This window comes from Bemisia tabaci, chromosome 6 (genome assembly GCF_918797505.1).
Source record: "Bemisia tabaci chromosome 6, PGI_BMITA_v3".
Classification (NCBI taxonomy): Eukaryota; Metazoa; Arthropoda; class Insecta; order Hemiptera; family Aleyrodidae; genus Bemisia; species Bemisia tabaci.
The window spans coordinates 42,340,787-42,354,691 of record NC_092798.1 but is presented as its reverse complement, the minus strand read 5'-3'; the positions used below and the strand labels follow the sequence as shown (position 1 = coordinate 42,354,691).

The 13,905-nt window shown below is 40.5% G+C and overlaps 1 protein-coding gene and 1 long non-coding RNA gene across 2 annotated transcripts in view; one reads left to right on the top strand and one right to left on the bottom strand.

Annotated features, from left to right (window-relative positions):
• Positions 1-13,905, bottom strand: part of LOC109036479 (uncharacterized) — a 117,100-nt gene that overhangs the window by 49,122 nt on the left and 54,073 nt on the right. The window lies entirely within an intron of this gene.
• Positions 1-13,905, top strand: part of LOC109036476 (sodium/potassium/calcium exchanger Nckx30C) — a 173,337-nt gene that overhangs the window by 123,462 nt on the left and 35,970 nt on the right. The window contains exon 4 of the mRNA XM_019050716.2: positions 4,093-4,268. Coding sequence (XP_018906261.2) covers positions 4,093-4,268 — 176 coding nt within the window. The remainder of the gene's footprint in view (positions 1-4,092; positions 4,269-13,905) is intronic.

Sequence of the window (13,905 nt, the reverse complement as noted above, 5' to 3'; positions counted from 1 at the left end):
AACAATCGATATATCGCAAAGCACGCCACGCCACTGATCCGGAGAGGCGACCGCCGACCGCCGAGGAACGAGAGAGGTGTCTAGGAGTTGCCACATTACATAATCGCCAGCAGCATTAAAAGAGAATGAACAAGGACTTTTCGGGCATTTTTCTGCAAGGGAAAGGCACTTTGTAAGCACATTAAGGCATGAAAGGCATTTTTTTAGCACATGATGCCAAAAAAGCACTTAATGACAGAACTGAGATAATGTCACTAATAAACAAAGGTTTTTCTCTATTGACTAAGTTTATAATGAGTTGTCAAGTTGAGTTATTGGAGCATTGCATTTGGGTGAAGAAAAGGCATACCTCAGTTTTGGTTTCTCAGAAACTTCTCATCCGTTAGGACAAAAAAAAATTGATGATGTATATTTTGAAATTTTTAGTGAGTATTTTTATGATTTTACAATTCTCTGAAAGAAAAAATTCAAGGGATCAACCCAATAATTTCCATCTCTAAAATATAAATTAGCAATGAAGATTCTAAAACCCCGACCGAGAATAGTCCTTGCTAAAACCAACGCTTAAATTGGGTTGGTTCTCTGATGCAACTATTTTAACTTTCAAGTGACACACAGTGGTATTTTGCGCAATTGAAGGCGTTTTGATCCGCAGCAGGACACACTGGGTGGCAAAATCCTTCTGGCGAGATTGCACTCAGACTCAGAGGGTATTTGATTTTATCAATGTGTTATTTACAAGGATTATCTCCCGATGATGTAAACTTGGTCCACGCTTCCTTTAATTTGGATGCAACATAAAAACAAGCAGGAAGCTCCAACGCATTGGCGTCGGAGAGCGGCTCTGGGGGCAGTAGTTGTAGTCAAGAATGAGGGCCTAGACACATTTTGTCATTGATGTACAATCCGACAACTGTCGATTCAATCAACGAAAACGATTCAAACTGTCGAATCGCCCCAATGGCCACGATAGTTGTTAGACGTTTACGGTTTCCCTGGTAACCTTTGTTTGCTATCAGCTGATATCAAGTAATATGACTAGGAAGCTCCAACCCAGTGGTTAAAGCTTCCTTAACCGCGAAAACTTTAAAATTCAAATTTTCAAATTTTGAACGTAAAGTACATTTTTTCCATCACGAGATAAAAGCACAAACAAGTTTTGAATTGTTGACTGTATCACCATGATTCCAAAAATACAATACACAACATAGCATTGACTAACAATAAAACAGTATGCAATAAAATAAAGTCATGACAAGGAACATAGCCGAAAATGGCGCCGATTCCCATCAACCGACGCGCGGTCTCTACAATGTAACATGCTGCATTGATACTCCCCAGCTGGGACCGTCCGGAATAGCAGCTCTAGTGCAAGCACCAGAGCCGCTAATAGATAAAGCCCATATACTAGTAGAAAGGTTTCACGTAAAATATCATTCAAAATCGTTCTTCTTTTTCTTTTCTTCTTCCTCTTCTTCTTTTCCTCCCTCTTCTCTCACTTGAATTACTGTTTCACAACTGCATAATAGAAAATCATCACACGTGAATATCTATACATATACACAGTCGTACCAACTCCGCGACTATTGGCTTCGCAATACTTAAATAACCTATTAAGTTTTTACAAATTAAAGTATCCTCCACTTTATGCAGTTTAGCGTGATGTTTACAGTCGCTTACTTTTTTGTCCTCATGTTTGAAATTTTATTTTAATAGCCAGGAGCCACACTTTTAGAAGCCCGTTTCTCCATTTTTGTCGTAAAAATTCAACTAACTGGGAAACCACGAGTACAAATGTCATCTTTAATATATTTATTTCCATGAAAAGAGACAACTGTGGCCAATAAAACGTCTGGCGAAATCAAACTCGGCCAATGATAAAGTGCAGGAGTGGTAAATTTGCACACGACATGCAAATCAAAGTTTACTCCCTTGCCAACCACCGTGTAAGGCGCAGCTTTGCCAGTTCGCCTTCAATAGAGTATTTTGCACAGTCACTGAAGATTCCCGGCTTCCATTTTTAAGAACACTCCTCGCAATTATAAACATCGCGGAAACGGACTAAAGATTGCGATGCGCCTCCAACATCGTGAAAAATAAACTGAAAGTAATAAGGATGTACGTGAAAAACGTAAAAGCAGATCATCAACGGTCGATGAAAATTATTTTAGTCAAAGAACTGAAGAGAACTATAGGGTTGGAAGAGACGAGAGGTCAGAAAATGTACTTTCTTCGTATACTGGATGAAGAAAAGAAAAAAAATGACGCGTGTGACTCCTAAAACAAATTATCTGTAAGGCGAAGTGACCTTTTTTTCATTCGTACATCGGTGACCTGGTCAAATTGACGTAAGGTGGAAAATTTTCATGGAAGCTTTCCCGGACCAAGAATCTTTGTAGTTACGTTAAAAGATTCCTAAAACTCCTTTTGAAATAGTGGCAATTTAATTACCTTCTTCCCTTCTTCGCCTTTTTCCTTACACTACACAGTAAGAAATAGAAACCAAAATCGTAGTAACACAAACTGTCTGTTGACTTTTTTGGTGTTGGTTTTCCTCGTGTCAAATCGACCAAATTTTTGTGTTGAAAAACTGCGACCTCATTGAAATTAGGCACCAGCCGCCAAGATCGAACATGGATCGCATCGGTGTTAGTCCGCTGCGTTAGCAACTTACGAATTGGTGCAGTTGAAACGATAAAAATTGTTTTAGTATGCATGTAAGATGGTTAACAAGGTATGATTTACAATAACAAGTTAATTATTTAAAAATTCATCAATTGTAAAACAGGCTTTAGCCATTAACAGATTTTTGGCATTTTTGAGGAAGGCCCTATTATCTGCAATATCTTTAATTGGATTTGCAAGTTCATTATAAAGACTGATAGTAGTATGCATTTTTCCTTTAAATGAAAGTTGGATTATCGATAAGCGTTGTGGGCAGCCGGCCAGCGCCTACAAACCTAAGGGGATACTTCAAGCATTGCGCAATGCGTGAAGTATCCCCTTAGGTTTGTAGGCGCCAGTGCGAGTTTTGCGCTGGCAGCACACCGCTCCGCTATGTTAGCCCCTATCATTTAAACTCGAGGAGTCAGCGTTTTTCGACTCATGATTTTGAAATGTTTGCACACTCTGCGCATGAATTATTCTTATTTAAATTGAGAAGTCACAATCTCTGAAGGAAGGGGAAGAAAACAAGAACACATGAGTTCAGCAGGGCACTTTCTCCATGCCCCCGTGTTCCAGAGTAACCTGGGGTTTAAGTCGGTTTGACACAAAATTGCATGGAGCAACCGAGTCATTTTCATTGATCTGACACGAAGCAAAGTAACACAAAGTAACACAGAGTAACACCGAACACGGACATTTTTAATTGTGTAGGGGGTACGTCCCCAAGCCGCTTCGCAGTCCAACCCCCAGAAGCGATTCGCTCCGCAAGCGTTTTCTATGCGTTTCACGTTATTTCTAAGAATAAAAGACAGTGCTCCAGCCTCTCATACATAGGGGGCGTATCTTGCCTCCCAAACAGGGAGCAACACCCGCGTGCTCCCGAGGAGGTATATGCATCTCCCTCAAGAATTGGGCCCAGAACGGAATCTTGTCATACTTTCACCTTTTGTAAAGGAAGGTTACAGAAGTTAAAAAAATGGTAGAGGTTTTGATCCAGCACCCCGGGGGGAAGGGGGCGGGGGGTCAACGAGAAATCAACTTTTGAGCATGACTTTTGAACGGTTGCAGATATCGAGCTGAACTTTTTTTTTTAAATGAAAGAACATACAAAGACCTTTCTATCGAGTAAAAGAAATTAACAATCAGTTAATTTTAAATTGTTTAAATTGTTACTGCCGTGTAATTGAAATTTTTGTCAAATGGCATCTTATTTGTTTTTTGTTTATTTGCGTCCGTAAGAGCATCATGAAGCCTAAAAACCCGTTGACAAATCAAGAAGCGGCACAGTTTTCCTGTAATAAAAAGATACGAATGGCCATAGTCTGTCTATAAAGGTACTCTATGTTTTCCTAGCAGCTATTTTGACTTGGACATGATAAAAGATGCGATGATTTTTGATGACGGATGTTTGGTTTGTGGTTGCAGGGAAGGTGGACGAGAAGGCGACGCAGCTGCACGCGATCGCGTCGCTGAAGGTGCTGCTGGACGCGACGAAGCCGGCCAACGGGGCCGCGTCGACGAGCGCGGCCAACCACGTGGTCGAGACCAAGCTCACCGGCACCGAGCCAAACGGCATCGCGCCCCAGTCCAACCTCACAGTGGTAAGTCCTCAACCCTCACCCTTGAAAACATTTCCGCGCACTCCGCACTCATGCCCACAGTGGCGATTTTCAAAGCTGACAACACTCGTCTTTCTCCATTTAAAATATCCATTTCACACCGCAGTCACACGCTGAATGTGGCGTGAATGTGGAAGTCATCGGCCCGATGCCTGAATTTTGCGCGTGACGCGCAAAATTCAGCAACGATTCTCAGCAACCATCGGACCAATTTTGAATTTGTCTGAACTATTCGAGTAGATTTGATACACATCTGGATGAAAATAACTCGAATTTGCTAAATTTCAGCCGTTGGGCGATGACTGTTGACTTCCACATTCAGCTGCTAAATTCAGCGTCTGATTGCGGCATCACCCTTACAAACATTTCTACGCACTCCGCACTCATGCCCACAGTGGCCATTTTCAAAGTTGGCGACACTCGTCTTTCTCCATTTCAAATATCCCTCACCCTTACAAACATTTCTACGCACTCCGCACTCATGCCCACAATGGCGATTTCCAAAGCTGGCAACACTTGTCTTTCTCCATTTAAAATATCGATTTTAGGTGAGGCACTATAGGCGGATCAAGACACCTCAAACGGGGAGGGGGGGCGCAAGGGGGTACAGGGGCCTCCCGCCTCCCTCAGAAAATGGAGATGTTGCAAGTGTGAGGAATTTGCGATTTGACAGTTGATTCTTACGTAAAAGTTCGCGAGAAACATGATGGTGCCACTGGTTTTCTCTGAAATCAACTCCAAAGCTCCAAAAAAGCTCTCAAGTTGAGGCCAAAATGGAGGGGATATCCCACGCTATCTTGAGAGTCCACCTCTACATCAAGACAAACTCTCCATGCAAAGATAGGGAACAAATATACATTGACAGGGCTGCCACTTTATTTGGGGACTCTAAAAGTGAAAATCACTACTAATGTATTTGCTCTCTATGTTTGCATGGAGAGTTTGTCTTGATGTAGACGTGGACTCTCAGGATAGCGTGGGATATCCCCTCCATTTTGGCCTCAACTTGAGAGCTTTTTATGATCTTCGGAGTTGATTCCAGAGAAAACCAGAGGTGCCATCGTGTTTCTCGCGACCTTTTATATAAGAATCAAAAGTCAAATCGCAAATTCCTCACACGTACAACATCCCCATTGTTAAATTCTTGAAGCATATAAAATGCAGTTTGAGTCGATTTCGCCATGAATAATTACCAATTGTGTCTTTAATACTTCTTCCCTCTCTTTCTTCCTCCTTTCTTCCATCTCTTTTCCTTCCTCCTTTTTTTCGGACGACCGGGGAGAAGGGGAGGTGTCCGCATCCACGCTCCCTGGATACGCCTCTGAGGCACTTTCTCAGAATTTTCCTCCGCTAAAAATAGAAATATGTTCACCTGGATTCGAGAGTTCTTGCCACTTTTCAGAGTATTGTACATGTCTGTTAAACATCGCTAATTTCTTAAAGAAGTTGACGATTAGTTTTGGCGTATGGTAGTTGTAGCATGCAATTAGACTTCATTTAGCGATTAATTGGGAACATCGATCTCTGGCTCAGCCGTAAAATACTCATGTGCACAGGAAAACAAATAGTATATATGTTACATCGTTTCTAAACTGCGCTAGAAATTGTAATTCCTAATTGCAAAATGTAGTCGAATTATAGATTGCCCTCTCGCCTAGAGATTCCGAGCTAGGTCTCCCGGTAGGATGTCCCGAATTTATTAATCATGGCAAGTGGAAATTTTGAAAGTTCGTCTTACTGTTTTTCTCCTATTTGGATCCATTAAACAAATCGATTTTAGAGGAGGTGCGCTGTTTCACCAAAATTCGATTGTTTTACACACATTGAAATGGAGCAAAAACAGCGTTGCCAACTTTTAAGAATCGCCAGTGTATGCCCAAAAATGTAACTAGAAACTATTGGGGCAAGGATGAGACTTTATAAAAAATGGGAAGAAAAGCATTTGAGCGAGCAACTCTATAGACGTGCCCTCCGGTCTTCGTAAAATTGTCCATAATCATCCACAAGACCCTTGGGTATTATTCGGATGAGGATCGCTGGAGGAGATCCCTCACGCTTCGCTGAGGGTCCATCTCTATCAGCCGAACCCTGCATAGACAGATAAGGATCAAATACATCGGCAGGGTTGTCATGGTTTCAGTTTTGGAGCCGTGAAAAAAAATGGCAGCGCTTAGCACTGCTAATGTATTTGATTCCTAGAAGCAATAAAATACAAAAAAATCTCATCCTACTTTTGGCGCTCCCTTTTAAGGCCCCGAAAGGCACCATCGTGTTTCTCGCAAAATTTTACCTAGTGCTAAAGTGTAAGTTGCATATCGTTGACACATGCAAGAGCTCCATTGAGTCAGGGGGAGGGGGGATGCTATCCTTCAGCTTCGCCACAAACTGAAAACAGGCGGTAAACAGCCAAGAAAATGGGCTAGGATGGATTCGACAACTTTCCTGTCAATTTTTGAAGATAGGCCCGTCCTGATTAACAGCGTTTGAGTGTAGTGGAAATTTCACCTTGCATGATTGCAAACAGGGATACCTGTATCTACAGAAGAATCTAAGACACCGAATTGCCGATGGCATTTACTAGGAGTTGGGTGGTTTTTACGAATGCTTGGATCTTCTGAAACCTTTAAATTCCTGTGATACTGCTTGTGAGATTCCTTCATAATATATTTTGTGTTGCATCCTATTTCCTGCATGATCGCTAACATTTCGTTTTGACGCACCGCTTACGATTAAACAAAAGACGTGTGCGAGGAAAACTTTGAAACGAATCTATAAATTCCTGGAGGGATATTTGATAATTCGAAGTCATGAGCTACGGGTGGTCTATCGACATCGGATCAGAAGCCACTCTGTTTTATATTAGCTCTCGCCAATTTCGCAGTCCTAGCACGGAATTCCTCTTAAGTCAGAGAAGATCAATTTAGTACCCGCACAAAGAGTTTGGGGAATAACAGGAAATAAGTTTTTCCTCCTCTAGTGCAAGGCTGCAAGGTTTGGAATATAAAATCTCTAAAGCCGCAGCACAAAGTTTCTAGCTATCATAAGATTGCTGCAGAATCCCGATATTTGTGATTTCACCTGTTTCGACTTTCGTCGCTGTTACATTCAGTGAACAGCTTAATGATTTTACGGCTTTCGTACGAAATCAACTCCAAGACTTAAAAGACTGTCAAAGCAGAGGTTGCTTTGGCCGTGTATCCTCCTCTTAACCCTTTGATTGATTGTTCGTTTATATTGGAAGGAGGGATAATTCACTCTGTCGCTAACCCTACATCTTTCAATAGAAAATGCCACTCACCCAGAGGTGAAATCCGTAACGTAATGGTAGATAGTCATCCCAGCCTCAAGTTTAAAATTTTTTGGTAATACAAGCTGTACAAATTGGATGAAATTAACTTATACCTAGGTTCTTATGGTGGTCTGTTCATTGTTGCGGAGAGTTTCTTCACAATTTGTAGGACATTGCAAAAACTCAATGGACGGAGCTTGCTAAAATTAATCATGCGTATTATTTATTTGTAAGTTATTAACTTTCTTAATGTCTTGTTGTTACTTAAAACACCTCGGGTCATCTTTGACGATGTAACAATGTTCTAAACTGAGTAACTTCTGTATCGTTAATTTGGACGGTGACCTCAAAGCTTTTGTTTTTGTTTTTTTTTATTTGGTACGGATTGGTGCAGTTGGAGCGATAAAAATTGTTTTAGTATGCATGTAAGATGGTTAACAACGTACAATTTACAATAACAAGTTAATTATTTAAAAATCCATCAATTGTGAAACAGGCTTTAGCCATTAACGGATTTTTGGCATTTTTGAGGAAAGCGTTATTATCTGCAGTATCTTTTATTGGATTTGGAAGTTCATTATAAATACTAATAGTAGAATGCATTTTTCTTTTAAATGAAAGTTGTAATTATCGATAAGCGTTGCGAGCAGCCGGCCAGCGCCTACAAACCTAAGGGGACACTTCAAGCATTACGCAATGCGAAAAGTATCCCCTTAGGTTTGCAGGCGCCAGTGCGAGTTTTGCGCAATGCATTAAGTATCCCCTTATGTTTGTAGGCGCCAGTGCGAGTTTTGCGCTGCCGCTCCGCTGTGTTAGCCTCTATCATTTAAACTCGAGGAGTCAGCGCTTTTCAACTCATGATTTTGAAAAGTTTGCACACTCTCCATGGATTCTTCTTACTTAAATTGATGAAAACAAAATATGTATCAAAGGAAAATATAATGTGTGTTTTGTAAATATTAAGATCGTTCCGTGTCTATTATGATTTCCGAAGCAATTGAATTCTTTCTTTCATATTGTGTGATTTTACTGTGCTGCAGCGTGGTGTACGCGGGTTTCGATGGTTTTAAAAAGTTGTGATAAAGAGGAAAATCAAGCAAGAGGGAAAAAATCCGGTTCTTTGCTCAAATTTCTCGATACTTGGGTCGAATTTTCTCCCATCTTCTTCCACTCTGAGAGGTAATCTAGCATCACGGGGATCCGTAGTAAAGGCCTCTTCTCGAAACCGCGTTCTTTTGCTTAGAGAAGTCCAGTGGAGTCATTCCAATTACTTTTTACAGCCACGAGGAAGACTTTGCGGATCCACCAAACCGGGCAGTTGAAACGATAAAAATTGTTTTAGTATGCATGTAAGATGGTTAACAAGGTACAATTTACAATAACAAGTTAATTATTTAAAAATCCATCAATAGTAAAACAGGCTTTAGCCATTTACAGATTTTTCGCATTTTTTCCGGAAGGCCCTATTATCTGCCGTGCCTTTATTCGATTTGGAAGTTCATTATGAAGACTAATAGTAGTATCCATTTTTCTTTTAAATGAAAGTTGTAATTATCGATAAGCGTTGCGGGCAGCCGGCCAGCGCCTACAAACCTAAGGGGATACTTCAAGCACTGCGCAATGCGTGAAGTATGCCCTTAGGTTTGTAGGCGCTGGCCAGCTGCCCGCAAGGATCTTGGGTCAAATTTTCTCCCGTGTTCTTCCACTCTGAGAGGAAATCTAGCATCACGGGGATCCGTAGTAAAGGCCTCTTCTCGAAACCGCGTTCTTTTGCTTAGAGAAGTCCAATGGAGTCATTCCAATTACTTTTTACAGCCACGAGGAAGACGTTGCGGATCCGCCAAACCGCAAACAGAAACGACGGATCTACGTGAGATTTTCATTCGAGTTGCGTGGGTACCGCCCAGCAAGGGAGGAGCCCCGCATTGCGCCGCCTGCAACAAAAACCCTTATTACCGTTTCGACAGAGCAGCCCGTCCGTTTCCACGCTCTAAAGCACGGTAGCATCGTGATTTTTCAACACAGCCGGACAGCAGTGGCAATAACGTTAACTCGATGCGCACGATTGGGCTCAAACTGCACCTCCTCCCTTCATTAGATCCTAAAGTTTAATGAAATGGTTCTGAGCCTAACCGAGAGAGCGCGGTTTGCTGCGCAGAAAGAGCTAATATGACGAATTTTCAAGTTGGCAACAATGTTTTTCCTCATTTTAAATCAATTAAAAACATAAATCATATCGACATATTCATGGAAAAGTGATATTGGTGATTTAACAGTTTTGTCGTTGAAAAAGTGTCCGACACATTTCAATGTAGATTTTACCATGAAGAAATGCTACTTTAACATTAGCTTTCCACAAAATTGTAAAGTGTACATTTGAAACAAGTCGGACGACACATTTTTCTACAAGCTAATTTTGTTACATCAACAACAAATATTTTCCATGCTGCTGGTGCAGAGAGCTATCTCGCCGAGAATCGATGGTTTTACATACATTTGAATGAAGGAGAGACAGTAATTCCAAATTTAAGAATCGCCACGGGATAATTTGAGGATACCTACAGGAAAAGGACGGGCATTTCGGTAATTTTGAGGTAGGGTCATAAAGCTTCAAGGCCCCCAAATGGCAGCCAACCAATGAATTAAAATTATGCAGAGTGATTCATTAGGAATTTTTGTGTTAGAGGGTTGGCTGCCCTTTTGAGCCCTGAAAGCTCCATATTTCTACAAGTCCGTATTCTCGCTATATAGGTACTTTAGAGAGAACCTACGAATGTTAAGCATCAATCAAGTTGCCAGTCAATCAGTGTTACTCTCAACGCGATACTGATAAAGTAATAAGTGCTAATTTATTTCGATGGCAGTTCACATCAAGTTCCTTGAAAAGAAATATCGATAATGGAGTGATTTTTATTAATTTAAATGCTATTTATTTTTGAAAAGCACCGTAAAGATTGATCCCCGAGTAATCCAGGATTCGAGAACGTTTCGCTGCCAAGAAAGTCACGTTTATGGCATAAAATGGGCCATTAACTGTTTTATAGCTTCTGAATTTCTAAAATTTTCTGAAGCTAGAATGTGCAATATTCCTATTGTAGAGCTACAAATGTATGCTGCCGTGCTACGGAAGAACGCCGTATAGGCCTTTTTGACTCCCTGATAAATCCTGTGAGTTCACGGTTATTCCAAGTCCAGGATGCCATGGGTTTGAACATTGTTCAGTTTATTTTGTTCAATTAGCGATACACCTCTAACATTCGGTTAAAACAATTGTATTCTCTTCAGACAAAGCGACAACTCGGCGACAAATCAAAATATAATCGAAGATGGCCGAAAATTCATTCATCACGCCCCTGAAATTTGGCTCGACGCCCCGAACACTACCACTACCACCGGGCTGACGGGCTCTCTTTCAGCACTTGAAGACACAGGGTTGCCGGTTTTGCTATCATATAAAACGTTTTTAAGGTGAATCTGTATCAGAGGTAAACAAAGATTGAGCGAACAAATTTTACCACTTAAAATGTTTTGCAACAAAGGATCGATTGCGCATAGAAGCACATTTTAGCATTTGGACCGAGTTCATCAAAAAGGAACCAACCCACGTTAAGTTGAAACTGAGAAAAAGATGTTTGAAGTTTTATTCCTGCATGAGGCTCAATGTAGAAAATGAACTTTCCCCCCTCTTTTCAAAAACTAATTTCTGTTTTTCAACTTTCAGTTTTTTGCAGGGGAAAACATGCGGCTAGTGGAACTCGAAAACATTCTTAACTCAGTTTTTTAGAAAATGTCGGTTGGTTCCTCTCTGATAAACTCAGTCCCTTCATTACTCGGGGAATCTAAGTCGTGAACCCTAAAATAAATCTGAAAGCATTCGTACACGAAATATTGCATTCACTTAGTCAAAGCGACCAGTCAATAATTTTACATACTTCGAGCTCTAATTTAGATTTTACCGACAAGATTTTTTTTGGAATTGCCGGCTAAAATGAGCTTCAAAGCACAATGGATCCGTTTCATGACAATGATTCAAATTAAAACTAGTATTTAAGAAAAGTGTGTTCGATATTTCTGTGTCCGCCTACTTTTGCTACAAATTCACCTTAAAATGACCTTAGAGCTTTTGAAAGCGAAGCAGTGTAAATATTAAAAGCATGGAATAATTGCAGGGCATTATGTGGGGAAAACGAGGCAGAAAGATGGTCAAATTCTCCCTTCCATTTAAAAGTTAACCTTCTGGCGGGATCGCCCGATTCCGTCCCCCGATTCCGTCTCGAGTCCGATTCCGTCCCGAAATTAAAACCAGATTCCGATTCCGTCCCGGAAAAATAATTTCTAAATACAAGCGGCAACATCGCAGCAATTTGAATGGTAGCATATCAGAAAGTAAACAAATAAGCCACTCCAGGAAGTGCGTTTAACTCCTTTTTTCCGAGACCCTTTTTCAGAAATCGGTACTTTTTTGCGTCGTATTTTCGGGTTACCCTTCCTGGACCCGTCGGAAGTAGGGGATGCTTTCGTGGACTTTTTTACGTCGGTTCAGCCACAGTGTGACGAACTAACAGAATTTTGTGATTATTTGACGGACAATTATATAACGCCTGATGTTCGTTTCCCACCATGCATTTGGGCTGAGAAAAGTGCAGCGCCAACAAAAACCACCAACGCATGTGAGAGTTTCCACTCCCGTTATAACTCCACTTTTTATAAAACCCATCCAGATCTGTACAGTTTCGTCGGTGCGCTAAAACAAGTTTTTAAAGATTCTAAAATTTTAATCAACTCTGCGAATAAATCTGAGGCCACTCTGCAATCTAAAACTTTGAAAAAAAAATGAAGGCCATACAAGCGAGCATCACCAAACTCTTCGGTGATAGCAGTGAAGATTCTCTATTCAAATTTATTTGCGCTGTTTCCCATAAAAATACGCCTAACATGTTTCTGTAATATTTCAATTTTTATTTATTTATTTTTTTTACCGTTTGACGCATCGGGCTCTTTACACCCGATCAGTTTACACTTCTCAACATTTTTGCTCAGAAGCTGGTTCTCAACGTAATCGCATAATGAGTTTCTTTTATCACTTCCTAATTCTTCTATTGTGCTACCATTTAAATTGCTGCGATGTTGCCGCTTGTATTTAGAAATTATTTTTCCGGGACGGAATCGGAATCTGGTTTTAATTTCGGGACGGAATCGGACTCGGGACGGAATCGGGGGACGGAATCGGGCTACGCCCCCTTCTGGAACAATTTGTATCAAGTTTAAGGAATTTTTTAAATATTTCTTTAAATTTGACCTCCTTCAAAGACCTTTCGCCTTAAAAATACACATGCAAAGCTTCAAAACCCCTGTATAATCTGGCAACCACGCCGGTATCCTCGCCAATCTTGTGCACTCGAGCATGATCCAGTATTGCCAATTTATTTATGTTACCGCGCGATGTATGACCACTTCCTGAGAACAAAGAAAACTCTATAAATCGCGCTTTTTCCAAATTGAATAGAACCGACCTCGATACGAAACAATTACCTCGTGCTTGAAAAATCAATTCTGAGACATGGCCATGTACAAACTTTACACAGAATTATTGAACTTATGTACCCAAAAGGAGCCTTTAAAACATTGCGAAGCTGAGATTTTAAATATGACATTTTTACAACGGGTGTCGCGTGATACTTCAACCTTAAATGTAGTTTTGATTGTTGGTGTTTAAATTCTTTCGAGAAAGTGGTACTTTTTTGTTTCTATTAAATCCGATCAAAACATGAGCTTGGTATTTGTATTTAGACGGGACAAAAACGTCTACGGAAATGTCTACGGTTTCTTTAAATGCCGACCAGGTTAATAATTAATTTTCAGGCTGAGAAATCATCAATTTATTGGATGGTGATACTATAACGGCTTGTACAGTTATCACTGTGCCGAATTTCAAGAGGAAAATACAGCTTTCAACCGGAGGAGATACGGCCTGGCACTATACTAAGAAGTTGAATTAGTTGCCACCAGAGATGCAGTTCATTTTAGTAAGCAAAATGTTCCTCGTCTATTATGTCTTGGCTGAAATTGGAAAAGTGGGAGGAAGTAGATTTATTAATCCTTTCTACGTTAAACAGTGACAAAAAGCAAGCGGAAAATTTCATAGCATTTCTACAATGTCAAAAATGGTTGACTTTGACTTGCAGTGAAAATGTTCTGGACTAGATTAAATTTACAAATTACTTCTTAGTTTGTAAGTAAAACCACTTAAAATAAGGGAGAGGGAGATCTATGGAGATCAGCATTGATTTCCGGAAGTTGACAAAACTCATTTATCTCAATTTAATTATT